At 40.9% G+C, this 27,007-nt stretch overlaps 2 protein-coding genes across 3 annotated transcripts in view; both read left to right on the top strand.

Annotated features, from left to right (window-relative positions):
• The first annotated feature begins 938 nt into the window (after positions 1-938).
• Plin2 (perilipin 2) lies at positions 939-23,257 on the top strand. The gene is made up of 9 exons (XM_026397583.2): positions 939-1,006; positions 2,561-2,619; positions 2,751-2,946; positions 4,412-4,494; positions 8,328-8,613; positions 9,673-9,854; positions 11,103-11,237; positions 12,090-12,380; positions 22,886-23,257. Exons 2-9 carry the CDS (start codon positions 2,590-2,592, stop codon positions 23,012-23,014), a joined length of 1,332 nt encoding a protein of 443 aa, XP_026253368.2. The 5' UTR covers positions 939-1,006; positions 2,561-2,589; the 3' UTR covers positions 23,015-23,257.
• Positions 23,258-25,748: 2,491 nt separating this feature from the next.
• Positions 25,749-27,007, top strand: part of Haus6 (HAUS augmin like complex subunit 6) — a 40,535-nt gene continuing 39,276 nt past the window's right edge. For both annotated transcript variants that reach the window (XM_077797047.1, XM_077797046.1), the window contains exon 1: positions 25,749-26,136. In XM_077797047.1, the coding sequence (XP_077653173.1) occupies positions 26,009-26,136 (128 nt within the window). In that variant the 5' untranslated portion in view covers positions 25,749-26,008. The remainder of the gene's footprint in view (positions 26,137-27,007) is intronic.

Raw genomic sequence — 27,007 nt, 5'->3', positions numbered from 1 at the left:
GTTGGCCACCTTGCATAAGCACAGGCCATATCATTACGCAGTCACTTGTAATTAAGTCTTTTGAGGAAGAGGAAGAGGAGAAGAAAGGACAACAGAAGACGGCCCATTCTAGGGCTCTTTTTGAAAATTTCCACTCATCTTTAAATTAGAAAAGTGTTTGACAAATTGTCTAAACAGTCAAAAGAGCAGTGGAAGAACTTTCCACAAGCACATTGTTGGGTTAGAATTTCATAAACTTTAAATGTTACTTGTTTGCTAAAAATATCCTAGAAGCAGCCAAGGTTGCCCCCTTTTTAAAGAATTCTAATCTGAGGATTCACTCTAGGGGTTAATTACCTTCCTGGTCTGGAGCTAGATCTCAGGGCCTCGGGCCTGCGTGCTCTACTACTTAAGAGATCATTTGCGTTTTTCAAAACCCCAAAGGCCACCTGGGCTCCTTCTGCCATTCGCCACCGACCTCGCTGGGCCCCCAAAACGTGAAAACACCTGCTCCCCACCGACTGACAGACCGCAACAAAGAGGGAAGCGACAGGCGAATCCCGCAGACCGTACAGCCACCCCCAAGTGCTCCGGGCGCCCCCGCTCTATATGCTGCTCCTCTTTTGTCTCTCCTTAGGCCGGGATCAGGCTAAGATCCCCTCCCCCAGGAAGGTGCCCCGCCCCTCCCCCCAGCCGACCCCTCCGTCCAGGGCCCTTGAACCTGGCGGAGGTCCCTACCCACTGGCAGCCCGCCTCACGCCTCTCCCTGACTGGTCACACCGCTGGCCCACGGCGGTGGGAGGAGGCGCAGGCAGGCAACTGAAAGCGACACCGGTTCTTTGACCTGAGGTGTTCCTTGTCCCTGGCCTCCGTCACGTGTTGCAGAGACGCGGGGCGGGGCGGGGCGAGGTGGGGCATATATACGGGTCGCCGGGAGCCGCGCCGTGTGAGCGCGTCGGGGTTGCTCTACGGCCTGCGGGACTCGGGAGACTCGTCCGCCTCTTCCCCTCCTCGCTGCGGTCTGTCGGTGGGTGCGCACCCCCCAGCCACCGTGCACCAGCGAGTTGCCCCGGGCCACCCCGCAATGCCGAGATGGGAGGGATCCTCGGGTTTGGGGGGCTGCTGCTGTGCTTCCAGCGGGGTTCTAAACTGCACCGCCGAGGACCGTGGTCCCGGAGCCTGGCTGGGAGCGGGTGGGCTCTGGGCCGCCGGCTCTCCGTCGGCCGTGCTCCACCGGCGCTTTTGTTGATAGAGGCTTTTCTCCTAGTAGCTTCTGTGCTGGTATCAAGTATCTCTTGGTGTGCAAGGAAGGTTGTGGGGAAGCAACTTCTGTTTGTTCTGAAGGGACATTTAATCAAGTATCTCTTGGTCTGCATGGATGCTTGTGGGGAAACAACTTTTGTATGTTCTGAAGGGACATTTATCTGGGGCAGGAGTTAGGAAATTGTTGTAAGGCAAGAGTTTTTTTGGGGTGTACAATACTTCTATCGATACTGTCCCAGGTTTCTGTTTCTTTCTCTCTCGACCTGTCTCGGTACCAAGGATTGAATCAGGGGCGCTTTACCAGTGAGCCCTATTTTGTATTTTATTTAGAGACAGGGTCTTGCTCAATTGTTGAAGCTGGTCTTGAACTCAGATCCTCCTGCTTCAGCCTTCCTAGACGCTGGGATTACCAGTGTGTGCCGCTGCGTCTGGTTCTTACTCATTTCTTGTAGAACTGTGACCCTTGGTGGTGGGAGACTGGGCTGACACGCCCAGAAGTGGTGGGCAGCGGGTTTGGCCGGTTCTTTGCTTCTAGGTCAGTTGATTGTCAGGGCGGCAGTTTTGTGTGGGTATGGGTCCTTGGGGCTACAAAAATATACACGTAACACATCCTGAAATGTTTCTCAATTCCTCTGAGCACCTCCTTCCTCTTAAGCTTGGTTGCTCGTAAAGTAGTTTCAGTCCTTTTACAAGGGAGTTAAAATAAGCCCCCATAAAAATGCTCCAATTTTATTGTCCTGATCCTGTGATTCTCAAAGGAGTGTTGACTAAAATATCTTCTATTGAAACTTTTCTTTAGTCTCAACATGGATTTTAATCTGGTTAGCAATTTGTGAGCAAAAAAAACAAAGCATTTGTGAAGCTGGGCATAGTGGGTCTCACCTATAATCCCAGCGACTCGGGAAGCTGAGGCAGGAGGATAGCAAGTTTGAAGCCAGCCTCAGCAACTTAGGAAGACCCTGTCTTCAAAAAGGGTTTGTGGTTTACCTTAGTGGTAGAGTTTAGCCTAATATGTGGAATCCCTTCAATCCCCAATTAAGGATGGGCATTTCTAGCTTCCTGGTGGTGAGCAAGACAACTATGACAACAACTTTGACTTTCCCTGCTGAGCCTCTTTTCTAAGTTTAAACTGAAGCTCCCAAAACTACCTTAAGGGGTGTTTGCCCAGGAGAGGACTCAGAGGATGGGAAGAAGCATGGGAGATCACACTTAGCACCTCTTGAATTTTTTTTCACTTGAAACGAGCAAGCGTTGCTTGGATTGGGGAACTAATCTGGGAGTCATCCCTGTGTCCTGAAATCCAGTTTGTCTTCCACAGGTTTGTTTTTTTCCTCCTCAAGGAAGAAAATGGCATCTGTTGCAGTTGATCCTCAACCGGTATGAATTTTAAATAGTCGTTTTCTTGACTCCTTCCTCTCCTGACGTGTTTCTATAACTTAACATCTACTCTTCTTTGGTTACGGAGTGTGGTGACTAATAACTTAACATCTACTCCTCTTTGGTTACAGAGTGTGGTGACTAGGGTGGCCAACCTGCCCTTGGTGAGCTCCACGTGTGACCTGGTATCCTCGGCTTATGTCAGTACAAAGGATCAGTATCCCTACTTGAAGTCTGTGTGTGAGATGGCAGAGAAGGGTGTGAAGACCATGACCTCCGTAGCGGTGACAAGTGCTCTGCCTATCATCCAGAAGCTAGAGCCACAAAGTGAGTGGACATAGTGGCGGACATAGTGGCACATACCTATAATCCCAACTACTCTGGAGGCTGAGTCAGGATCCTAAGTTTGAGGCCAGTGTGGACAATTTAGTAGATGCTGTCTTCAAAATGAAAATAGAGAAAAGGCTCAGTGGTAAAGTTCCCCAGGATTTAATCATCAGAACTGGAAAAATAGAATCATAAAATGTTGGTTATCTAGCATGTTTTTTTTTTTTTCTTTAGTACTGGGGTTCTTTACCAGTGAACCACATTCCCATTCCTTTTTATTATTTTTCTTTCTTTATTTTTTGAGACAATGCCTCACTAAATTGCTTAGGGCTTTGCTAGATTGCTGTGAGGCTGGGCTTGAACTTGTGATTTTCCTCATCCTCCAGAGATGCTGGAATTTCAGGTGTGTGCCACCATGCCTAGCTCACTTAGCATGTTTTCAGAGTTGATCCATTTTATTGTATCATATCAGCCCTTCATCCCTTTTTATTTTGGAAAAATACCCCATTGTGTACTTAGACATATTTTTGTTTATTTATTCATCAGTTGATGGACACTTGGGTTGCTTCTACATTTTGTGGATGATATTTCTGTGAATATCTATGTACAAGTTTTTGTATGGACGTAATTTAATTTTCTTGGGTACATACTTAGGAATGGAATTCCTGAATCACATAATAATTGTGTTTAAGCTTTTGAGGAACAACCAGACTGTTTTCCAAAGTGGCTGCAACCCTTTACATTCCCACAACAGAGTGGGAAGTTTTCTATTTTCTCCACAGTATGCATGAACTTCTTTTAATAAAAATTTTAAATCATTCCCCAAATGGGGGCTAAGTCATGAATTTGCAGGATTGTAAGGAACCTTTAAATGCCAATTTCCAAATGAATTTGGTATGAGTACTTGGCTTGGTCAACCTTAGGGGAAGCTTTGGACTGAAATCTGCACCTTATTAGGGAACTCCAGAGTGCTGTTAGCATACTGTTTCCTGGTGAGAACCCAAAATGTACTGCCATCTACTAATTAAGGTACATGAATTAAGTAGGGATTAAACTAAAATGGAAATGCTAATTTTGAGAGAGTTTCTAGACACTTTATTCCTTGAATAAGGGTTCAGGGAAAGCCTTGCTACTCTTGGCACTAACATTAGGGGTCAGGTATTGAGGAAGAAGTTTCTTAGCCAACTTCCTACTGACATGTTGATGCCTCTGCATACACCTCCTTTACACCCTCTTATTTCCCTCTTGGTGGAAAAAAGTTTCCAGCAACCTACCAAGCTTCTTTCTGTCTGATCTAGAGAAGCCAGATAATGCATATTGCGGTGAAACATTAAACATTTTGGCTGTTTTGTTATAAAAAGGTTAAAGACCTGAGGTACAGTAGTGTGGGCTCATTCTATAACACGTTACATTGGCATTATTTAGTTTCACTATATAATCTCAGCAACATTTGTGATTCTTCCAGTTGCAGTTGCTAATACCTATGCCTGCAAGGGGCTGGACAGGATTGAGGAGAAATTGCCTATTCTGAATCAGCCAACATCACAGGTGAGCTTGGGACAAGAGTAATGAGGTCTGCTACTGCACATGTTTTCACGTTCTACCGTTTAGCACAGACTGTGCATGTCATAAACAAGAAAACACTTATTTGTTCCCTTACCCTGGAACTGGATCTATTTTTGAAAGACAGTGGCCACTAACTTACTCTCTGAACTTTTGTTAGGTTGTGTTCAAGAAGCAGAGAACTAGCCAGCTTTGGGTAGAGTACTTTTAGCTTATCAATTTGTGACTTTGCCCTTGTAGATGAAATGGGTCTCAAATAACTGATTCCAGTGTGGTGCTGGATACATTCAGAAGTGGTATATAGAAGATTTTCTTACTTGGTGCATTGCTGATAGGGACTACCATGCATAAGGGACAGTAAGTCCATGTTGACAGAAATGATAGGTTTATCTACCCCAGTGATACTTTGGTTCAGATAAGGTACTGAAAGTTTCTTTCAGATTAAAAATACATTATGGCATAAAATGATACCAATTAGGGAGAAATCTGTCTCTGTTTTTCATGATTAAATCATCTACGTATGGAGTGAACTCAAGACTTTAACACATGGAAGGCCAGTGCTGTACCACTGAGCTAAATCTCCAGCCTTTGTCTTTTGTCTTTCATAATTTAAGTAGATAAGTTTAGTGTATAGCCTTTGGAATTACATGTACATCTGCTTAACAGTTTCACTAATGTTGCTTCATACTCATCTGTTGATGAATTATTTTTCCATTTTGGATATTTAAATTTTGGTGATTTGTGTATAATACTAAAAATCAATTTCCTTTATTTAAAAGGAATTAGATTGGGTTGTTGGAAGCCTAAAGCTCTAGTAAATCAAGACATTTCCAATGCCTTGGTGTATGTATATGTTTATGTATGTGTGTATGTGTTATACACACATACATACATATATATCTCAGTGGTAGAGTGCTTGCCTAGCATGCATGAGGCCCTGGGTTCAATCTGTAGCACAAGTAATTTAGGGTAGGTTTTCAAGAGTGTATACCCCCTTGTCATCTCTCCTATCTCTTTCCATGTCTTCTCCTTGAATTAGACAGCTCTGTATGCTAATACCTTGAATGTCAAGTTTAGTTTGATCTTTAGTTTCCTTGCTGGATTTATGTGACCTGAGCTATATAACCTCACTAACAGGTAATAAGTTACCACCTTTATTCTGTGATCCTTTTTTCCTCTTTAACCATATCCTCATGCAAATGTGACATTTGAAGCATGAACTAGATGTTTAGTGTGTTTGTTTTTATTTGGGGTGGTAGCTTTTTGGAGATTGAACCCAGGCCCTTGCACGTGCAAAGCACATGCTCTACCATAGAATTACACCCCCAGCCCTGTGGATGTCTAGTTTTTTTGTTTGCTTTTTGCCATGCTGTGGATTAAACCTAGGTTCTCAAACTTGGCTAGATAAGAGATCAGCCACTGAGCTAAACCCCCAGTTAAAGGCATCTAGGTTTTTTTTTTTTTTTTAATGATGAGCTATTAGTGGATAAGTCTAAAGATTCTAAAAGATTTATAAATCTTTTGAAATTATTGAATTTGATTTAACAACTACAGAATTTTTTCTTTTTTTTAAATTTTTTTAGAGAGAGAGAGAGAGAAGCTTAACATTTATTCATTTTTCGGTGGACACAACATTTTTTTCCGTTTGTATGTGGTGCTGAGGATTGAACCCGGGCCGCACGCATGCCAGGAGAGCGTGCTACCACTTGAGCCACATCCCCAGCCCGACTTTTTTCTTTTGTGTGCTTTGATTAAAATCCTATGTAACTGCCTTTTACTTAAGAGATATTTTGCGTATCTCAGTTTGCACTAAAATGAGCAAAGCAGTGGAACCAATGGGGTTAGTTATTTCTAGTATAATTATTAAAGCAGATAACTTCTGTTTATAGGGCTAGGAGTTCGCATTTATCTTGGGTGGAGGTCCTTAATAATAAGCCCATGTAATTAAGTTCCAAGTGAACTTACTAGCAAAATCTGCCTTATATAACTTTTTAATCTTTTTTATTTTGTGTGGTACTGGGGATGGAGCACAGAGCCTATGCAGGCCAGGCAAGTGCTCTACCACTGAGCTATACCCCAGCCCTATTTTTTTTTTTTTAATTTTTTATTCTTTAAGAGATGAAGTCAGGCTGTTTTTCCCAGGCTGGTCTCATACTCCTAAGCTCAAATGATCCTCCTGCCTTTGCCTGTGGCCTAAGTAGGACTATAGGTGTGTACTACTGCACCCAGCTGAATCCAATGTATCTTAAATTACCACATCTATTCTATTATGTATGTAATACAGATGCCCCTTGATTTTTGACAGTTATGTCAATAAATTCATCAAGTTGAAAATATCTTAAAATCAAATAGTTCATTTAAAGGCTGGGAATATAACTCAGGGGATAGAATGTTTGTTTTAGCATGCTGGAAGCCTGGTTTTGAGAAAAGAAAGTTTTGTTTCCTCCCATTTAATCATGTAACTATAATTATGGAGCTACAGATGTTCTTGTAATTCTGTTTTCAGGTGAAAGGGTTATGGTACTGTGATCCCTGTCTCAAATCCCAGCCTTTACCACTTTCGTGATATTTCTCATAATTTATCCTTCTCATATTTTAAAAGTGACACTGAAGCTGGGTGTGGTGACACATGCTTATAATCTCAGTTACTCAGGAGGCTGAGGTAAAAAGATCTAAAGTTAGAGGCTAGTGTCTGCAATTTAGTAAGACCCTGTCTTAAAAAATAAAAAGTACTAGGGAATTAACTAACTGATAAAGCGCTTCTGGGTTCAATCCCCAGTTTAAAAAAAAAAAGGGGGGGGGCGCTGGACTAAGCCAGGATCTAGGTTTTTAGTCCACCTTTCATGTGCATCTTGGACAAATCGCCAGTTTATGAAATCACTTTGGAACTTTATGTTCTATGCCTGAGATGTGCCTGAAGGGAATCTTTCATGTCTTTTCCTTTCCCTCCCCTGACTCCAACTTAGAAAAGCTCCTTCTTTGTTTGTTTGTTGTTTTTTTTTTTTAATATCAGGAATTGAACTTAACCTCTGAGCCACATCTCCAGCCCACTTTATATTATTATTTAGAGACAGGGTCTCTCTAAGTCGCTTAGGGCCTTGCCAAGTTGCTGAGGCTGGCTTCAGCCTCCCAAACTGCTAGGGTTGGAGGTGTGCACCACCACACCCAGCTGCATCTTCTCCACAGTAACAAAATGAGATAGTGAGCTAGGCTTTCCCACGAGTTAGGGTCTCATGAGTGGAGCATGGGCAGGCTGGTGATTTAGAGGGTCCTGTATGAATGATAGCTATCTAAAGCACTCCTAGCAGGATGGAGAACTGCCTGTGGATTGGCCTTCTGGGGCTGTGTACAAAGGGCTGCATGTGCATGGCGTACCTATGGCTATGTTCTTAGGCAAGCATGAGCTGTTCTCAGTATAAGCATGCCATTCTTCCCTAGAGTACTTTTTGTACCAAAGGTTTATCTAGTTAAAAACAAAAACAAAAAAACTTCCACCAAAAACAACAACAGAAAACCCAGAAAAACAAAACAATATAAAACAGAAAAGTCCCACAACAACTTGCCTTGACAAATGAACAAACTTCATGTTTGTTTCCCTCGTTTGTACCTGTGAACAATCCTTGAGGAGTGACAAATAGACCTGACAAAGAAATTAAGGTTAATTGAATGTTAGTGACTTAGCCAAGACCTAAAATTAGGCAGCAAAAGGACCAGAATCCTTTTTAACTCTTAAATGATGCTTCCTCTGTAAGACCTTACAGGGGTTTGTGCCTTTTATATTCCTTATTTGCCAGTTGATCTGCTTATACCACATTCAGGTTGTTGCCAGTGCCAAAGGGGCCGTGACTGGGGCGAGAGATGCTGTGACGACTACTGTGACTGGGGCCAAGGATTCTGTAGCCAGCACAATCACAGGGGTGATGGACAAGACCAAAGGAGCGGTGACTGGCGGGGTGGAGAAGACCAAGTCTGTGGTCAATGGCGGCATTAACACAGTTTTGGAAAGTCGGATGGTGCAGTTTGTGAGCAGTGGAGTAGAAAATGTGATCAGCAAATCCGAGATGCTGGTAGATCAGTACCTTCCTCTCACTGAAGAAGAAATAGGTAATTGGGAATTTTGTCTTAAAATAATGTTTTACACCTTAAACTAGTTTTTTAAAAAGGACTATAAAGATTGTCTTTTAAAAAGATTACCTTTATTGAGGTAGACTTTATATACCAAAAACATTTACCTGTTTTCAGTCTAAATTTAGAGTTGTATAGCCATTATCACTGTCCAGTTTAAGAACTTTTGTTTGGTTTGGTTCTAGGGATTGAACTCAGGGGGCTTTACTACACAGCTAAATCTCCAGTGCTTTTTATGTTTTTATTTTGAGACAGGATCTCATTCAATTGCTTAGAACAGACCTATGTCCCCAAAAGATACTTCACGCCTGTTTGCAATCAGTCCTTTGGTCCTTCCCCACATAACCACTAATCTTTCTTTATAAATTTCCTACTTAAAGCAATTTGAAGTTTCATATTGAATTATACCTAAGGTTTTTTAAAAAAACTTTTTATTGATAACCACCCCCCACCCCCTGCCCCAACATAACTGTTTTAAAGCTTCAGGAGAAATTTGCCTTGAAAAAAATTTTCTATAAATGGGTTGTCTGTTTTTTTTTTTTTTTTTTTTTTTTTGGTACTGGGGATTTAAACCAGGGCAATTTACCGTTGAGCCATATCCCTGGTCCTTTTTTTTTATTTTTTATTTTGAGACAGGGTCTCACTCATTTGCTTAGGTCCTTGCTATGTTGCTGAGGCTGCCTTTGAACTTGGGATCCTCCTATCTCCATCTCCTGTAATGTTGAGATTACTGGCATACATAATTGTGCCATGGGTTGTCTTTAGTGGGCTGCTTTACTGAATCATCACTAACAAAGGCACATTAGTACCTATGGTGTGCCAGGTACTTTGTAGCTCAAGTTATTTCTAGTGGGAGGAAGCATGGGTAGATATGTAACATGTATTAAATACAGTAATAGATTCAGGTGATCAAGCCCAGCTGAAGGCTTGAGCAGTCTTGGGAAAATGAGATTGTACTTGCTAGGTGGGTGGGCAGCGAAGACCCAGGTTATAGTTTAGACGTTGGTACTGATAATTGTCCCTTCTTTCCAACTTCAGAAAAAGAAGCAAAAAAAGTTGAAGGATTTGATGAAGTTCAGAAATCAAGTTATTATGTGAGACTGGGGTCTCTGTCTACCAAGCTCCGTGCTCGGGCCTACCAGCAGGCACTCAACAGGGTTAAAGAAGCTAAGCAAATGAGCCAGGAGACTATTTCTCAGCTTCATTCTACTGTTCACCTGGTGAGTAAAGCTTCCTTTGTGATATCCAACATAAGCTCATTTATCTCATGGAATAAGAGTAGGTATAGTCTAGAAATCCTAGAATTTTTTGTTGTTGTTGTTGTAGTCGGAAACAATACCTTTTATTTTATTTATTTTTATGTAGTGCTGAGGCTCGAACCAGCGCCTTGCACATGCTATGTGAGAGCTCTACTGCTGAGCCACAACCCCAGCCCATGAAATCCTAGAATTTAATCTTACCTTATGAAAATCTAATAAAAATATGGACAGCCGGCGCTGTGGTGCACGTCTGTAATCCCAGGGGTTCGGGAGGCTGAGGCAGGAGGATTGAGAATTAAAAGCCAGCTTCAGCAAAAGCAAGGCACTAAGCAACTAGGTGAGACCCTGTCTCTAAATAAAATACAAAATAGGGCTGGGGATGTGGCCTAGTGGTTAAGTGCCCCTGATTTCAAGCCCCTGTATCCCTCCCTGCCAAAAAAAAAAAAATGGGCAAAGGGATACAGACAATTCACAGAAAAGGAAGTATAAATAGCTGAAAATACGAATGGTAATTTTACTCAGATGTCAGGCACAGATACCTTTTTTGTTCTGTCACACTACCAAAATTTGATGCTGTTGGTAGTGATGTAGAAAAAGAACAATACTGTGCACTTCTAGAAGATTCAAAATGGAACAGAGTCAAAGAATTGTTCTGGTAAAGTTATAACACACCTGTACCAGTATTAGGAGTTTCTCTTCTGATTATCCTACATATATTTGTTTAGAGTCATAAGAGACTGTAACAGTACACATCAACCATAGGGGACTAATTAAATTAGTACTTCACAATAGACTATTGTGTAGCTATTAAAGACTGCCAAATTATAGAACAGTATGTACTGTACAATGGTAGAAAAACCATTTCTCCTTGGAAGAGGAAATAGGTTGCTGGCAAAAGGGGAGAGGAAGGTTGGTTTCCCTTTTTATAGTTCTAATTTATCCTTCATACATACAAACTGAATTTTAGTTGTCTTATGTGTGCTAAACTAGAGGTGCATTTGGAGTCAGTGGTTTAATAGTTAAAGAGGGGCAGGAATGAGCTACTTGTGCTTGGTTGACTAACACATTGATAATAAATAACAGTGATATCAGGAGAGAATCTTATGGTTCTTGGTTTTTATGTTATCTGATTCATATCATGGAGCTGTAAACAAGCTGACAAAAATGTTTGACCAGTATATTCCCTTTTCTTATTTTGTTGTGTTCCAGATTGAATTTGCCAGAAAGAATGTGCATAGTGCCAACCAGAAAATTCAGGATGCTCAGGATAAACTCTATCTCTCATGGGTGGACTGGAAGAGGAGCATTGGCCATGATGATACAGATGAATCCCACTGCGCTGAGGTAAGTGGACTGGGATAGTTTTTATAACAGTTTGTGAAGTTCTTTTTTTTTTTTTTTTGTGAAGTTCTTATTAGACTTTTTATTACAATATTCCTTCAACTCTCTTAGAATACTATTACTTGTCAAAAGTTTGAACAATATTGTCTATATAGATTGTTAGGTGGCAGAGAAACAAAACTGGGCAGAGAGTAACTATCTTACAACCTGCAGATTGACATGTTGCCCTCCAAATGGGAAACATGGGTACAGACTGATGGGGAATATAGACACGTAGTGTTTTTTGCCAGGATAAACCTAGGTGCTATGAGAGTATATAGGAAGGCTGTCTACTACAGCCCTGGAGTGGGGTGGCTGAGTCAAAGATGAATGCAAAGCTGAGAACTAAAGGGTAAATAAACTAGGTTAAAGGCCAGAAAGGGCACCAATGTTCCAGAAAGAAGAAACTAGTGTTGGATTTCCAGAAAATGGTTCTTAGTGTGTGTTTGCCTTGAAATCAGTAGTGACTGTTTATATTATGTCAACTTATTTGAGGAGGAATTATTTAAATATACTATTATCATGGATTGTGTTTTTATTCTGGTTTCCTCTGCCTGTTATATTTCTTCAGTTTAAGGTGAGGAATTTTGGAGACTCATGCACTAGTTCATATGCCCCACTCAGCTATTTTCCAACTGTTAATTAGGGCAAGTTACTTAAACCCTAAGCTTATGTTCATAGCTATTGTTATGAGGATTTTTAAAATGTCAGAGTCTGCATTTATGGCGGACACATAACTAGTTTACTGTGATTAAACTAGTTCACACATATGACTGTTGAATCCACTGCTAATTCTTAACTTGGTCTTATTTTTAGCATATCGAGTCACGTACTCTTGCTGTTGCCCGAAACCTGACTCAGCAGCTCCAGACCACATGCCACACCCTCCTGTCCAACGTCCAAGGGTTACCACAGAACATCCAAGATCAGGCCAAGCACTTGGGGGTGATGGCAGGCGACATCTACTCAGTATTCCGCAATGCTGCCTCCTTTAAAGAAGTGTCTGATGGCTTCCTGACCTCTAGCAAGGGGCAGCTACAGAAAATGAAGGAATCTTTAGATGATGTGATGGATTATGTTGTAAACAACACCCCCCTCAACTGGCTGGTAGGTCCCTTTTATCCTCAGCTGACTGAGTCTCAGAATGCTCAGGACCAAAGTGCAAAAATGGACAAGACCAGCCAGAAGGTCCAGCAGTCTCAGCACAAAACTCATTAAGCCTTTCTTGTCACCAGTGCATGTTGTAGCTATCTAGATGACATCATTTGTCATGTTAAAATTAACCTGCTAGATAACTCTAAACTGGAAAAGCAGCCAATTAGGAAAAAGGCCTTCAGTTGTAGTCATTTCCAGCTGGTAAGAGCCTTAAAGTTTCTGGCATTAGGAGACTTTGAGTTGCCTGGCTGGTAAGAAAAGAATGGTAGGCTTGACAGAGCTTCACTAGAACTCACAGAATTTATGTGCACTTAGGGTCTCATTCTATAGCCATTATGTTGCTACTGTTAATGTCTGTCTGTATTGTATAAAAACATCCTCATGTGGGCTCTGGTATAGTGTCTGTTCCAGTATAGTCTGAGCAGGCCTCATCATTGCTTTATCTCTTATGCTTGTACAACTTAATTTTAGTTTCTTTTTTTTTTTTTTAATTAAAGGAATACCATCTTTAAATTCAATAAAATTCATAGTAGAATAGATCAGTTTTATGCTGTTTGTTCCATGTGCTTTGTGTGTTGCTTTCATAGAGCTGCTTGATTTGCATGACAGGGTTAATAACTTACATACATGAATTCCAATTAGCCTTTTGGGGAATTTTGATAGAACGATAGCATTGGAAGATTAATGTTACAAATGGAATTTGATAATAGATTTCAAACAAATTAAAAGCTAATGTGAGGCCAGTCACACAGATGTACCCCTGTAGTCCCAGCTCCTAGGGAGGCTGAGGGGGGAGGATCACTTAACCCAGGTGTTTTGAGACCAGTCTGGGCAACATAGTGAAACTCCATTTCCAAGAAAGAAATAAAGTGAAAAGCTGATGTGCACATGAGAATTTTTACTAGGTGATAGTTGTTCACTTCATTTTTTGATTAACTAGATTCCTAAGAGTGGATTTTTAAGCCAGTTGAAAGATCATATAGGACATGTTGGTGCACATCTGTAATCCCAGCAGCTTGGGAAGCTGAGGCAGGAAGACAGCGAGTTCAAAACCAGCCTCAGCAATTTAGTGAGAAGCTAAGCAACTCAGCAAGATCCTGTCTCTAAATAAAATATAAAAAAGGTCTGGAGATGTGACTCAGAGGTTAAGCACCACTGGGTTCAGTTCCTGGTATCAAAAAATAAAGTCAGTCATGACTGATAGCCTTGCTGAAAAGGAATCAAAACAGCAAGGATATGACTGTATTTGCATCAGTTTTACAAAGATGGTAGGTTTTTCTTGCTGAGGAGCTAGAGTGTGAGCCATAAAGTGTAACAGTGCAGTGTCCACTCTCTGGATTTAACTTACTATGTTCTGACTTTGAGAGAATGTCACTAACCTCAATTGTTGGTGAGTTGCATATAGAAAATCATGTGAGAATAATTAGAAGTAAAAGACTTTGGGTTCCATGTTACCTCCCTTCTAGGGTTTTCTAGCCCTTTAGTGCTGGTTAGTAATTTAGGACTGATCATGAATCTCCTACCACAAAATAATCACAAAAACAAAATTATGGAACTTGTGAAATAAAATCACATATTTCTGTTCTTGCTAAAGGTGAGTGGAGCTGGCTTTCAGTAGAGCCGAGTTTAAGTCAAATTTGATTTGTCTCTTTTTTTTTTTTACTTTGTCAATGAGTCTACCAAAGCTTTTTATCACGTTACAAATATTTTCTCCACGTAACTACAGGAATCAATGAACAGGTGAATTGAGCTGTAGGGTAGGGACTCCTTCTGTTTTCCAGCACTGTGGATTGAGGCCAGGGGTGGCATTCCACTGAGCTACCATAACACATATTTTATTTTGAATGCCCAGACGGGCCTCAAACTTTCCATCCTCCTGCTTCATCCTAGGTGTGCACTACCATGTCCTGCTATGTTCAACTTTCAAAACACCAGCAGTCCCTGCTTTTGCCATGAGTTATCCATAGGTGTGGCTCTGTCTTTGTGTCCCAAGTTTGTGTAAACATGCATTTCATTTACTTGTCTCTGTATGTTGCAAAATGTGTGGTGTCCTTGAGTCTTATAGCTTTATTGTTACATGAAGTAGCAGAAAATTTTAGTTTTAACAGACTTTTTTCTAAGGAGGCCAATTCATTTGAGAGAAAAAAACTGACAAAGGCTAATATAGTATCTAATCATAGTAAGTTAGCAAATCCTTAGCTGGGTAAAGTCTGGCATGGTGTGCCTGAAGGCTGTTGGATGTTTTTTACCTTTGCCTGCAATGTTGATGTGCACTCTAGTCCTGGGCAAAAACTCAAAGGAATATGGTGTACTCTGAGCCTTAGTTTTCTTATCTTCTACAGGTCTTAGGTAACATGAATGATTCCTTCATGGTTGGAAGTGAAATATTGAGGATAGAGTGGTTTTTTTTGTTTTGTTTTGTTTTTTACTATTTTTATTGTTTTAGTTTTTGACGGACCTTTATTTTATTCATTTATTTAAATGTGGTGCTAAGAATCAAACCAGTGCTTCACACTGAGCCACAACCCAATAGTGTGCTTTTGGTTTTGTTTTTTGATCCTGGGGACTGTACCAAAAGTACAGGGGTGCTAAACCACTAACCTCATCCCCAGCCCTTTTTATTTTTGAGACAGGATCTTGCTAAGTTGCTGAGGCTGGCTTTGAACTTGCTATCCTCATGCCTTAGCCTCTTGAGTCACTGGGATTATAGGTGTGCACAATTGGGCCTGGCTTCTTCTTGTTTTTAAGAGTCAGGGTCTTGCTATGTTGCCCAGGTTGGTCTCAAACTCTTGGGCTCAAGCAGTCTTCCGGTCTCTGCTTCTCAAGTATCTGGGACTACAGTATGTGCCTCTGCCCCCAGCTATAAGATATCTTTCTGATTTGCAGTACAGGTATGAGAGCATCATTTTTAGAAGTAATATATAGTGTCTTTAACTTACCAGTTAGGGTGTGAGTACATAATACCTAGGTCATGATTAAGAAAATACATCTTTGATAAAGCATTCAAATGAGATCCTCCCTCAAAAATAAAAAAGGACTGGAGATATGGTTTGGTGGTAAAGCATTGTTGGTTCTTGTGGGTTTGGGATCAGGCTAGCTAGATTTCTGATCTGATTGAGCTTCGGAAATGAGCCAGCATTGAGACTTGCATGTGTGATGGTCCTGTGAGACATCCTTGCCCTGTAAGCCAAGTTATTTATTCTTTGTATCTTAAGGTACAACACCTTTGTGTCCACCTGTCCAACAGGTATCCTGTACCATAGGATATCCTATAATATTTTGTAATAACTGCTTCGAAAGAAATATGCCGAATAATTCCACCGTTGAGTATCTAAATGACCAGGATAACCTGTAGCAGCCTATTCATCTAAAAGATGGTGAGACTGGCATGCAATGGACTGTTCAGAGGAATGAGTAGGATAAGAAGTCTTTCTTCCTTCCTCTCTCCCTCCCTCCCTTTTTGTAAAAATGAACTCAGGGGCACTTAATCACTGATCCATATCCCTGCTCCTGAGTTGCTTAGGGCCTCATTAAGTTGCTGAGGCTGGCTATAAACTCGAAATGCTCCTGTCTCAGCCTCCTGGAATTATAGGCATGTGCCACCACGCCTGGTAAGAAGTCTTTCTTCAGGGCCTGAGGTCTACTTAGGCTGAAGACATTTTTTATGGCATCCTTCTTTCTCCCTTCGCTTACTTTTTTTAAAAAATTTTTTTTAGTTGTAGATGGAGACAATACCATTATTTTATTTAGTTTATGTGGTGCTGAGGATCGAGCCCAGTGCCTCACACGTGCTATGTGAGCACTCTACCACTGAGCCACCACCCCTGCCCCAAACAAGCATCTCTTTTTTCGGAGAGGGGGGGAATCCCGGGGATTGAACTGGGGCACTTGACTACTGAGCTACATCCCCAGCTCTATTTTGTATTTATATTTGTATTTGTATAAGCAACTTACTGAGTTGCTTAGCCCCTGACTTTTGCTGAGCTGGCTTTGATTTCCTGATCTTTTTGTCTTAGCCTCCCAAGCAGCTGGGATTATAGACAAGCACCACTGTGCCCAGCCCTTCACTTACTTTTGAGATTTGATGTCACTCCCTCACCTTATGTTTTTGAAGTGACTGACTGAATCCTCACTGGGGTGGACTCAAGTCATATTTTCAGTGAGTTGAGGCCTTTTAATTTACTGTCCACTTGGAGCTGAGTTGGGAGAAGTGGGGAAGAACTTAGGAGGAAAATGTTCAATTGGAACAATCACACCCTCAGTTGGTGGTGAGGTGGTGAGAAGCAGGCAGATTATGCCCTGTTGAATTTGTCAGATAAGATTGATGATTAACACAATGCATCTTTTGTTAAGATTGGCAGTGAGATGACAATTCGAAGTGACCTGAAGGCAGAGTGAAAGGAAAGTGGTTGGGAGCAGGGCAGACAGAATTGCCTGAATTCTTCTTATATACTTAGCTTGCTTAAAATTTTTTTCATTGTCTACACAGCTAGATCACAGGAACACTCAACCAACTAAGGAGATAGCTAATATATCTATTTGTAAGTCTAACAGCCTTGTGTAAAATGGGTTAAATTAGAGCTCAGCATGTATAAAACTCCATCATCTTTCAGCAACCTCCCACTGCCTTCCTTGTGTATGCCAGGAATTATCAACTGGGGAGACTGATAAAATGCAGATCCTGGGTCTCACCCCCAGAGAATTCTGGTTGGTAGATATGGAGGTAGAACCAAGCTTCTGCACTTTAAAAAACAAAACAAATAAAACCAAAAAACATTTATTTACTTTTTAAGTTACAGTTGGACACAATACCTTTATTTTATTATATGTGGTGCTGAGGATCAAACCCAGGGCCTCACATGTGCTAGGTTAGTGGCTCTACCACTAAGCCACAATCCCAGTCCTGCTTCTGCACTTTTAAAGAGCATCCTGAGCCAGGTGTGGTGGCATGCACCAACAATCCCAGCAACTCTGGAGGCTGAGGCAGGAGAATTGAGAGTTTGAGGCCAACCTCAGCAATTAATTAAAAAGGGCTGAGATGTAACTCAGTGGCAGAGTACTTGATTTGCATGGATGAGGTCCGGGGTTCCATGCCCAGCACTGCCAAACCAAAAATAAAAAACCCTGCTCAAATGAATCAAATACACAGAGATTAACATTGAACCTGTACAGTAGATGCTTTTGTTATCAGTGCTAACCTGCACCCTAACCTGAGTTCAAATCATCCTCAGACTTATTAGACAAAAGCAAAACATTTATTTGCAAAGCATCCTACTTTAGGAGATGTGCACCAGCCCACTCAGCTCTTCCAAATTGTTCAGTAAATGGCAGATAGAGTTGAGCAAAAACTAAGATGCTCCTGGTCCTTAACTTGAAAGTATACAATCAAGCTCCATAAGCAAATATTATGGGTGGTGAGAGGTTTCTGTAAAAACTGAACTCTGAACAAGGTCAGTCTTCACATATTTGGTGTTACATAGCTACTTTGCCTTTTGCACAATCCTTTTTTAGCCTAAAACATTAAAATTTAGGGCCTTTCCCAATTTATTATTTGTATTTAAAAATAAATTATATTTCCTGATCCTGTGTCACATTTATCAGCATTGTATATACCCCTACCTGTACAGGCAAGTTAAATCCCTAGTGGTGGTGTTTCTATTCTTGTTATAGCCTCAGGTATCCAGGGCTCAGGGCCATGACTAGATCAGCTTTATGAAAATTTGAAAAAGCCTCCCCATCCTCAAAGTGTTTAGTGCCATCTAATGAAAATTTGTCATAATAAGTATGTGGATCTATGAAGTTTATTATATGAGAGGTGCCCTCTACAGGTTGCATGGTGAACAACTGTCTTTTTTTTTTTTTTTTTTTTTTAAATAATGTATTACCAGGGCTGAGGTTTTGGCCCAGTGGTAGAGTGCTTGCCTAGCATGCATGAGGCACTGGGTTCGTTCCCCAGCACCACATAAACTAAATAAACAAAATAAAGGTATTGTGTCCATCTATAACTAAAATAATATTTAAAAATAAAATTTTTTTATAAATTATTTTTAAAAAATATTTATTGCTGCAGTCTGGGCACAAAATAACCGAGCCGCCACAAAGCCTTGTAGGTCCAGACAGTAAATCTTTATTCCAGAACTCTCACCTGCACGCTACACACACTTCCCGGGAATGCACTCGCTCCACTGGGCTCCGTGCCAATTCTCCCGAACCCTGCGAGAGAACTCAATGGGAACTCCAAAGTAGCAGGCGCCCGCGGGAGGCAACAGGATCCTAATTCCGGAGCTGCCCTATTCCCAGCAGGATCCGCCCTAATCCCCCGAGCCATTCCCTCGCCGCCCTATTCCAGGCATCATTCCGATTAAACTGTGGCTCTCAACAATTTATTTTTCAGTTTTTGGTGGACCCAACATCTTTATTTTATTTTTTACGTGGTGCTGAGGATCGAACCCAGCGGGCCCCGCGCACGCCAGGAGCGCGCGTTAGCGCTTGAGCCACATCCCCAGCCCCAAAATAATATTTTTTTAAAAAATGTATTACTCGCTTTCTATTCTTGCAATAGAGTCTATGGTTTCCTTATCACAGTCACATTTGCATCCAATTTTGATTTTGACCTCTATCTCTGATAGGCATTCAGAGCAAGACACTGTGTACATTCCTGCTTTGATAGTCCATAACTGTACTGTTTATGCCAGTGAAACAGGGATTTTTTAAATCTATGAAATGGTTTCTAAAAACCCAGTGAAGATGGTCAGGCAAAACCACCACATTGTAAATTAAACTTACTGTGAAAACTTGATAACCTCTTAGCTTCCCACCCTTCAGTATTTCCTTCACAGCCCAAGCTTCACAGTAGGGTCTGATGACAACCAGACATTGGTGATAGTCTAATGGAAATTGGACACTAAATCATTCTGAATATATGGAAAGCAAATTATTCATATGGTTCTCTCAAGCCATCTTGGGGACCATAGGTACTTTTTTGGACTGTGGTTGTGGGGACTAAAACTCTGAATGTAGAACTTGTACTATTCTGCAAAGAAATCTACTTTAGCCCAACTCTTGCCTTGTACATAGGTGCATTTGTGTGTGTGTGTGCATGTGAGTGCATGCGTGTTATGTTACTATTTTAAAAACTATTGTTTATTGAGCACCTTTCAAAAGCAAAGCTCATACTACTTTTATTTCTGACAACCAAATCAATTAGGTATTTTTCTCACTTGAGAGATGAGGAAACAGGTGAAAGAGGTTAACTAGGAGGGAGGAGGTTAAGTGAAAAGGCAGGGCCTTTGCCAATGTCTACTGATGTCCAAGTGCATTTTTTTTTCCATTCTAGCACTCTAGTCCTCTGATAGGAGAAAGCTGCCTCTTGCTTAGAAAATCTCTCTGCTTATGTCCTCAGTGTTGCAATTTCCTGTTCATTGTTTTAATAAAAACAAAGCGAAATTAAGTAGATACAATTTAGTAATATGATAGTAAGATAGATAAAAATTAATACATATTGATAATAAGTATTTCATTGGATGTTAACATATACAAGAAATAGAAATAATTAAGAGAGAAATCTAAGCAAGCATATCTTAAACTAAAAAGGCTAAAGTTAAAATAGTTTTCTGGCTGATGCACTGAACCAATTTGTATAAGCATTACTGGCTTTTTTTTTTTTTTCTTTTTGCTATCCATGGGGGATTGAACACAGGGGCTTGTGCGTGCTGGGAAAATACTCTACCACAGAACTACATCTTCAGATATTTTTTTCTTTTTTGGTACTGGGGATTGAACTCAGAGGCACTTACCACTGAGCCACATCCCCATCCCTATTTTGTATTTTATGTAGAGACAGGTTCTCACTGGGTTGCTTAGAGCCTCACTTTTGCTGAGTCTGGCTTTGTACTATTAATTCTTCTGAGCCGGTGGAATTACAGGCATTCGCCACAGTACCTGGCATGTTCAAACATTTTTATTTTTTGTTTTGAGACAAAGTCTTGCTAAATTGACAACACTGGCTTCAAACTTGTGATCCTTCTGCCTCAACCATTTGAATAGCTGGGATTATGGGCATGCAGCACAGGACTCATTGCTGGCTTTTGAGGATGTCAAGTTGGACATAACCTTTGCAAAGAAAACATGCGTGGAGAGCTACAATACAATTTGTTTTTCCCAAATAGAAAGCCTCAGGAACAAAGTGGTGAAAGTTATATCTTAGACCACACAGTTCTCTGAGCACCTGAATTGTAGGGAAATTTTTAGTGGGGACCACAACCAGCCAAATGAAGGACCTGATGAACAAATCAATATTCTTTATTCTTGTCTTTTTAAAAATTATTTTGTTGTGGTGATGGTAAAATCTACATAAATCAAATTTACCATTTCAGGAATTTTTAAGTGTACGATTCACTGGCATTAAGTATTCTGCATGTAAAAGGTGGATTTAATTCCCAGCACCACACAAAAAAGTATATTCACAATTTTGTATAGACATTATCACTATTTATTTACAGAATCTTATGTCATTCAAGCATAAATTCTGTACCTTCTTATTCTATAAAGTTAAATATTAACTTTAAATATTAGTTTCTAAGTCTCTTTCTTCTCTTCTGTGTGGTTTGTTTGATTTGATACCAGGTGTTGAGCCCAGAAGTGCTCGACTAGGAGGCAATCTCCAGCCCTTTTTTTGGGGGGGTGCTGGGGATTGAACCCAGGGTCTTGTGCATGTGAAACAGGTACTCTTATCAACTGAGCTAAATCCCCAGCCATTAACCCTTTTTTATTTTGAGACAGAGTTTTGCTAAGTTGCTTAGGGGCTGCTAAATTGCTGAGTCTGGCTTTGAACCCAAGCCGCTGGGATTATAGGTGTGCACCACTGTGCCCTGTTCTTTTTTTTTTTTAATTATTTTTTATTAGAGTTTTATGGTTATACATAGTAGTTGGGTTCAACCTGACAAACTCATACGTGTATGAAATCGTTCAGTTCATGATCCCCCTTTCTTATGTATTTTTTGAGATACTTTTTTTGTTTTCCTGGTACTGGGGATTGAACCCAGTGGTACTTAACCTGAACCACATCCCCATCCCTTTTTTGTTTTTTATTTATTTTTTGGTTCTGGGGATTGAATCCAGGGGCACTTAACCACTGAGACACATTCCCAGCCCCCCACTTTTAAGTTTTTTTAGTTGAACACAATTACTTGATTTTATTTATTTTTATGTGGTGCTGAGGATTGAACCCAGTGCCTCACACACGTTAGGCAAGTGTGAGCCACAGTCCCAGCCCTCCCCATTCCTTTTTAATATTTTATTTAGAGACAGGATCTTGCTTAATTGCTTATGGCCTTGATAAGGTGTTGAGGCTGGCTTACAACTTCAGATCCTCTTGCCTTAGCCCCTAGAGTTGCTGGGATCATAGGCATGTGCCACTGTGTCTGACGATAGATAATTTTTTTTTTTTTAGTGATTTTACCTCTGTTAGGCAGATACTTTTCTCTTTGTTCTATCAAGATTGCAATCTATAGTAATATTATACTTTACTAATCTTCTCTTCCTTCCTCTCTTTTTTTCCTTTCATTGCTGGGAATGGAACTCAGGGCCTTGGGTATACTAAGTATGCATTTTGCCACTGAGCTACCAGCCTCTTGTGATGGATATTTAAAAAGACTATTTGCTTTTGCAGTTCCTAGGCATTTCCAAAAGGATTTTATACTTTAATGCAAACTTACAGAAAAGTACAATACTATTATTTTGAAGGGAATAATAAATTAATAGGTAACCAGAAATGCTTTTTTTTTTTTTTTTTGTCTTTTTTGGACCTGGGGGTCGAACCCAGGGGCTTTGCGAATGCAAGGCAGATACTTTGCCACTGAGCTACATCCCAGCCCCCAGGAATGCTTTATATCTGGTAATTTCAAAAAAGTACCTAATAGATTTTACCTCTAGTTTCTTTTAAAGAAAAGTTTTCTTAGTGCTTTTATAATATGAGTGGACAAACATCTTTTTTTAAAGTATAGCTTTGAAAGAATCAAAATTCAACTCCACGGAATATTTAATAACTTAAGGAGTTGTGCATGATGGTGTGTGCCTGTGTTCCCAACTACTTGGGAGGCTGAAGCAGGAGGAACCCAGGAGTTTGAGGACAGCCTGGTGATGCATGAGTGTAATCCCAGTGACTGGGGAGGTTAAGGCAGGAGCATCACAAATTCAAAGCCAGCCTCAGCAACTTAACAAGACTCTCAGCAACTTAGTGAGAACTTGTCTCAAAAAAATAAAAATAAAAGTAAAGAAAAGAGGACTGGGGATGTAGCTCAGTGGTAAAGCAACCCTCAGTTCAATCCCCAGTATGAAAACAAACAAAAAACAAACCAAAAAACAACCCAGAACCATAATGTTTCTAAGACCTCATGTGGACCTAACAGTTCACTTAATTAGTGATCAGTTTAATATCCAAGATTCTTCTTTTACAGGTGATTGATTTCACTATCATAGACTTGACATCAGAGACTGATGAAATTCCAGATATTATAGCTTTGGAAGAGGAGGATGGAGCAAATCATTCACACGCTAATGGTCCTGAACTCTCAGGGAATAATTAACCAAAAAATAAAAATTCCTTTTGGCTGGATATGCAATTTGTATCACAGTAAAATAGATCTTTGCTCGTGTGTTTATTCCTGTGGTTTTTGAAGGGTGTTAATGTAGTTTTTGGTTGCTTGATCTTAATTGCAAGAAAACTTTGACCTAAACTTTTGAGATCTTGTTATGTGTCATATATCATTTTATATAACTCTTCAAAGTTTAATTTCTGAAATTCCTATAATAAAAATTGAGCTGTGTAAGCTTGGATGTCTTCTTTTCTTTCGTTCTTTTTTCTTTTGGTGTTGGTAATTGAACCCTGGGGCCCTCTACCACTGAGCTACTTTACCAGCCTTTAAATTTTTTTTTTTTAATTTTGAGATAGTGTCTCACTGAATTGCAGAGACTGGTCTCAAACTTGTGTTTCTGTCTCCACCTCCCGAGTTGCTGGGATTGTAGGTATGCACCATTGAACACAATTACCTAGTTTTTGATTTTTTTTTTTTTACTGGACACTTGTTTTTTGGATCTTTCAGGATTCATTTCTGCTTCTTTTGATATCTCTATGAGTCTGCTGGTCAAGGGTTTTTGCTTTCCCTTAACTAAGGGATGGGCATGTGAATAAAAGCAGGTCAACTGGGAACAAGTAAAGCATGATGGATAAAGGCTCAGACTCCAGTTTCTAAACTTACTCTGCCACTTATTGTGTGACCTGAGCAAGTTACTTCAGTTTTCTGTGCCTCAATTTTCTCATCTATAAGGTGAGATTTCGTAGTTAACATTTTTTAAAAGTGTGGAGCAATCCCTGGCACAATACAGCAATAAATAGATATTAGTTAATTAAGTAAATGGTAGAAGCATTGGTCAACCCAGAAGCTATGAACATCCCTAGTGCCTTTATAGTCACAAAATATCATTTCTCACTAAAAGAAATCAGGTTTTCTTGGAGAAATGACTAATTCCAGATCTGAGGCAAGAAATGTACAAAATGAGTCTAAACTTCTTGAATACCAAGTTGAAGAGGTTTCAGTTGGCCAAATATAAGAAAATTTGAATCTCTACATGGATAATAAATATAATAGATTGAACTCCTTAAGTAAGTTTAAATTTGTGAGTTCATAATTATGTGTGTGCGAGTGCATATGTACATGTAAGCTTTGGGAAAAATAGTAGTGTTCAGTGGGTAGGCTTAAGAGCTCACTTGAGTTATAAATTTTGGGTGAGAACAGACAAAATAAGTGTATATCTGCTGAAGTGCAGGTGTAGAGTAAATAGAGGGCTGGATTTAATAGGGGTTTGGGTTTTGCTAAATAAATCTGGCAGAGAAAGATGCCAGAGAGCTGATGATGTCTTCAAGTTAATGATTATAATGTTATCAACAGAGTAAGAGACAATGTAGAGACAAAAGGATTAGAAATTCTAGTGATCCGAGGACTGTTGGAATAAGATTTGGAGGGATTGAGCTAGAAAGTTAGAAGATGGAGGTTGAAATTGAAGTTATGGAGGTGTTGCAGTAGTTGATAGTGGCAGATTTTATAGTTATATTCCAATAAAGTGGGTGGAATGTGTAAGATCAGGCAAGGCGGGCAGCGACCAAAGGAGGCAGATTTAAAAAGGCCGCCGAAGGAGGCTTTATTTGAGACTCACTCCCCAGTAGAGCTCCATCAGACTGACAGAATGGACAGGAGAAGGTTCTGAGGAGAAACCCAGTGGGAGCTTGACCGGACTGGGCTTTAATGGGGCTTACAGAAGGAAGGGAAGGGCTTGGGACAGGAAAAGGTGTTTTTAGGGTCCCTTGTCTCGCTGGAGTTGGTCAGGGGAGCTGGTTGAACTCCAGGATTGGCCAGGGAGTTCTGCTGATTGACAGGCATTAGTCAGGAGATGTCGCTGATTTGACAGCCTTTTCTGTTGGCGCATGATTGATGTTTCTTTCCCTATGGGCTGCTTTGTTCTAAGTCATCGCCACCGACCTGATAGAATGGAAGACAAAGTTATTTGAAAGTAGACTAATTAATTGAGAGGCTAGGGTATTGAAAAGGTCACCTACATGGATACTGATATCACCAAAACCTCTCACTAACAATGCTGGCGAGACAGGGAATTAAGTTGTAAATCTCAGGCTGAGGTCCAGTGATTCTAAGTTCATATAGATGACCTCTATAAGGAAGAGAATAAACTTTGGAGGAGCTGATTTTAGTGAGGCAGGAGGCAATAATTGCCAGAGATGGCAACTTGAAATAAGGAGGATAAGCCATCCCAGCTCCAGGCCTGTTTTATAGGGGGTTTAACCAAAGAGAACAGTCAAAAATTGAGAATGTTGCAGGGGATACAGTATGCTTAGGAGAGCGTCAGATTTCAATTACAGAAAGAAGATGAAGGGAAGATTTAGCATTTGATGGTAAAGAAGATTTTGCTAATGATAGAACTGAGGCTTAGAAGTTAGGTGACTTGTTCAGGGTCAAACGCTTGGTGCTTTTCTCACTACATCGAGCCGCAGTACTCCGTCTGCGCCTTTTTGTCTGACTATTTAATAATCACACAAAAGTAGTAGGAATCGCAAACATCAAGGATTGAACTCCAGGACTGGAAAGGCGCGGGCACGGAGACGGTCCCTACCCGCGACGCATTGTGGGCCTTGTAGTTTCCCGCTGGGAGTGAACGGAAAGGCCAGGAATAGGGCGCGTTGCATGGCGGGAGATACAGTTCTCCAGGGAAGTCCCTCCTCCCCCGGAAGTTAGGTGGAGTAGGCGCACTCCGCTCTTCCTGAAGCGCGGGAGTCTTAGTTTGTGGTGTCTTCACTTAGGCAGTGGTGGCCGCACTGTCTTTCGACGCTCGTTTTTTCAGAGTCCTTTCTGCCATTTGAGACGAAATGGCTCCGGGCTAGAAAGCAGCGGGCGGTGGCAATGGAGGGGACCTCACCACATCAGGCTGAGGGTAGGGAGGGGTATTGAGGGCCCTCACAGTCGCTTGAGCCGGCCTTTTCTTCCTCTGAAGTCACTGTAACTACCGTGAGGATGAGCTCTGCCTGGAGCGCTTCTTTTGAGAGGCAGCATCTCTGGATGTATCTGCTGGCGCTTGGATTCGAACCGGGCCCGGCTACCATCGCCTGCGGAAAGATCGAGTCGCACACACACCTCGGAGTGTAAGGAGGCGGGAACCCAAGGGGCTGAGGGAGCCTGAGCCGGGAGACTTATGGGTGGCCCGCCTTTCCCTAATCCCCCGGGTCGGTGAATCCGAGGCGGTTGAGCGGTTACTATGTGCCAGGCACTGGCTACCAAGCCCCCGCTTCCGATTTCTGCCAGCTGGTGGCAGAGACTGACAGTGTCAGTTATCTACCAGTGGCTTTGTAGGAAGGTAGTCTGAAGTTGGGGTAACCCTCTCTGGAGGGTGGAGGTGGGTGGTCTGTGAAATGGTGGGAGGAGGGGCGAATTGGTAGAGGAAAGGTGTGGGAAGTGGGCATGCAAAGGTCTCTAGTACTCAAGGGAGCCGTTGACGGTAGTTAACTTTGTAACTTTTGCTTTTTGAATTAGGAAGCTAAGGCATGCCACAGTTGGCAAAAAACAAACAAACGCACAACAACAACAAAAACCCCACACAGTATAAATGGGCATTAAAATGAACAATATAATTCCCTTCCTTTACTTTTGCCACTTCTGTTACGGTTATGACCATGACAGTAAATACTTTGTTTCTATTTCCTTGTCTTAGTAATTTTAGACAGTATCTGTTATCTTCCCCGCTGAAGGCCAAGAATTTGGGACACACTGGCCATCTCTTGCCCTCCACAATCTATTTGATAATTGTAAATTATTTCAATTCATCTATTTGCCATGTTTTAATAGTGTGCTTAGATTTGATTCATCAATCTCAGAAATCTATGATTCTTAACTATGTAATTTCACAATGAATGTAGCTGTTATTTATAAAATAATTGGTTCATTTATCTTTCCATTTTCCTTTTCTGCCTTCCCCTTCTTGACTTTTTTTTTTCCAGTTGTATTTTGACTTTTGCT

The sequence above is a fragment of the Urocitellus parryii genome, chromosome 4 (assembly GCF_045843805.1).
Source record: "Urocitellus parryii isolate mUroPar1 chromosome 4, mUroPar1.hap1, whole genome shotgun sequence".
Classification (NCBI taxonomy): domain Eukaryota; kingdom Metazoa; phylum Chordata; class Mammalia; order Rodentia; family Sciuridae; genus Urocitellus; species Urocitellus parryii.
The sequence above is the reverse complement of the archived record's forward strand: the minus strand, read 5'-3'. Positions and strand labels throughout refer to the sequence as shown.

Excerpts from the sequence above, each read along its gene's own strand:
- Plin2 (XM_026397583.2), top strand. The coding sequence starts at position 2,590 with ATGGCATCTGTTGCAGTTGATCCTCAACCG. Across the intron at positions 4,495-8,327 it reads TGAATCAGCCAACATCACAG|GTTGTTGCCAGTGCCAAAGG; the intron begins GTGAGCTTGGGA and ends TACCACATTCAG. Across the intron at positions 12,381-22,885 it reads ACACCCCCCTCAACTGGCTG|GTGATTGATTTCACTATCAT; the intron begins GTAGGTCCCTTT and ends CTTCTTTTACAG.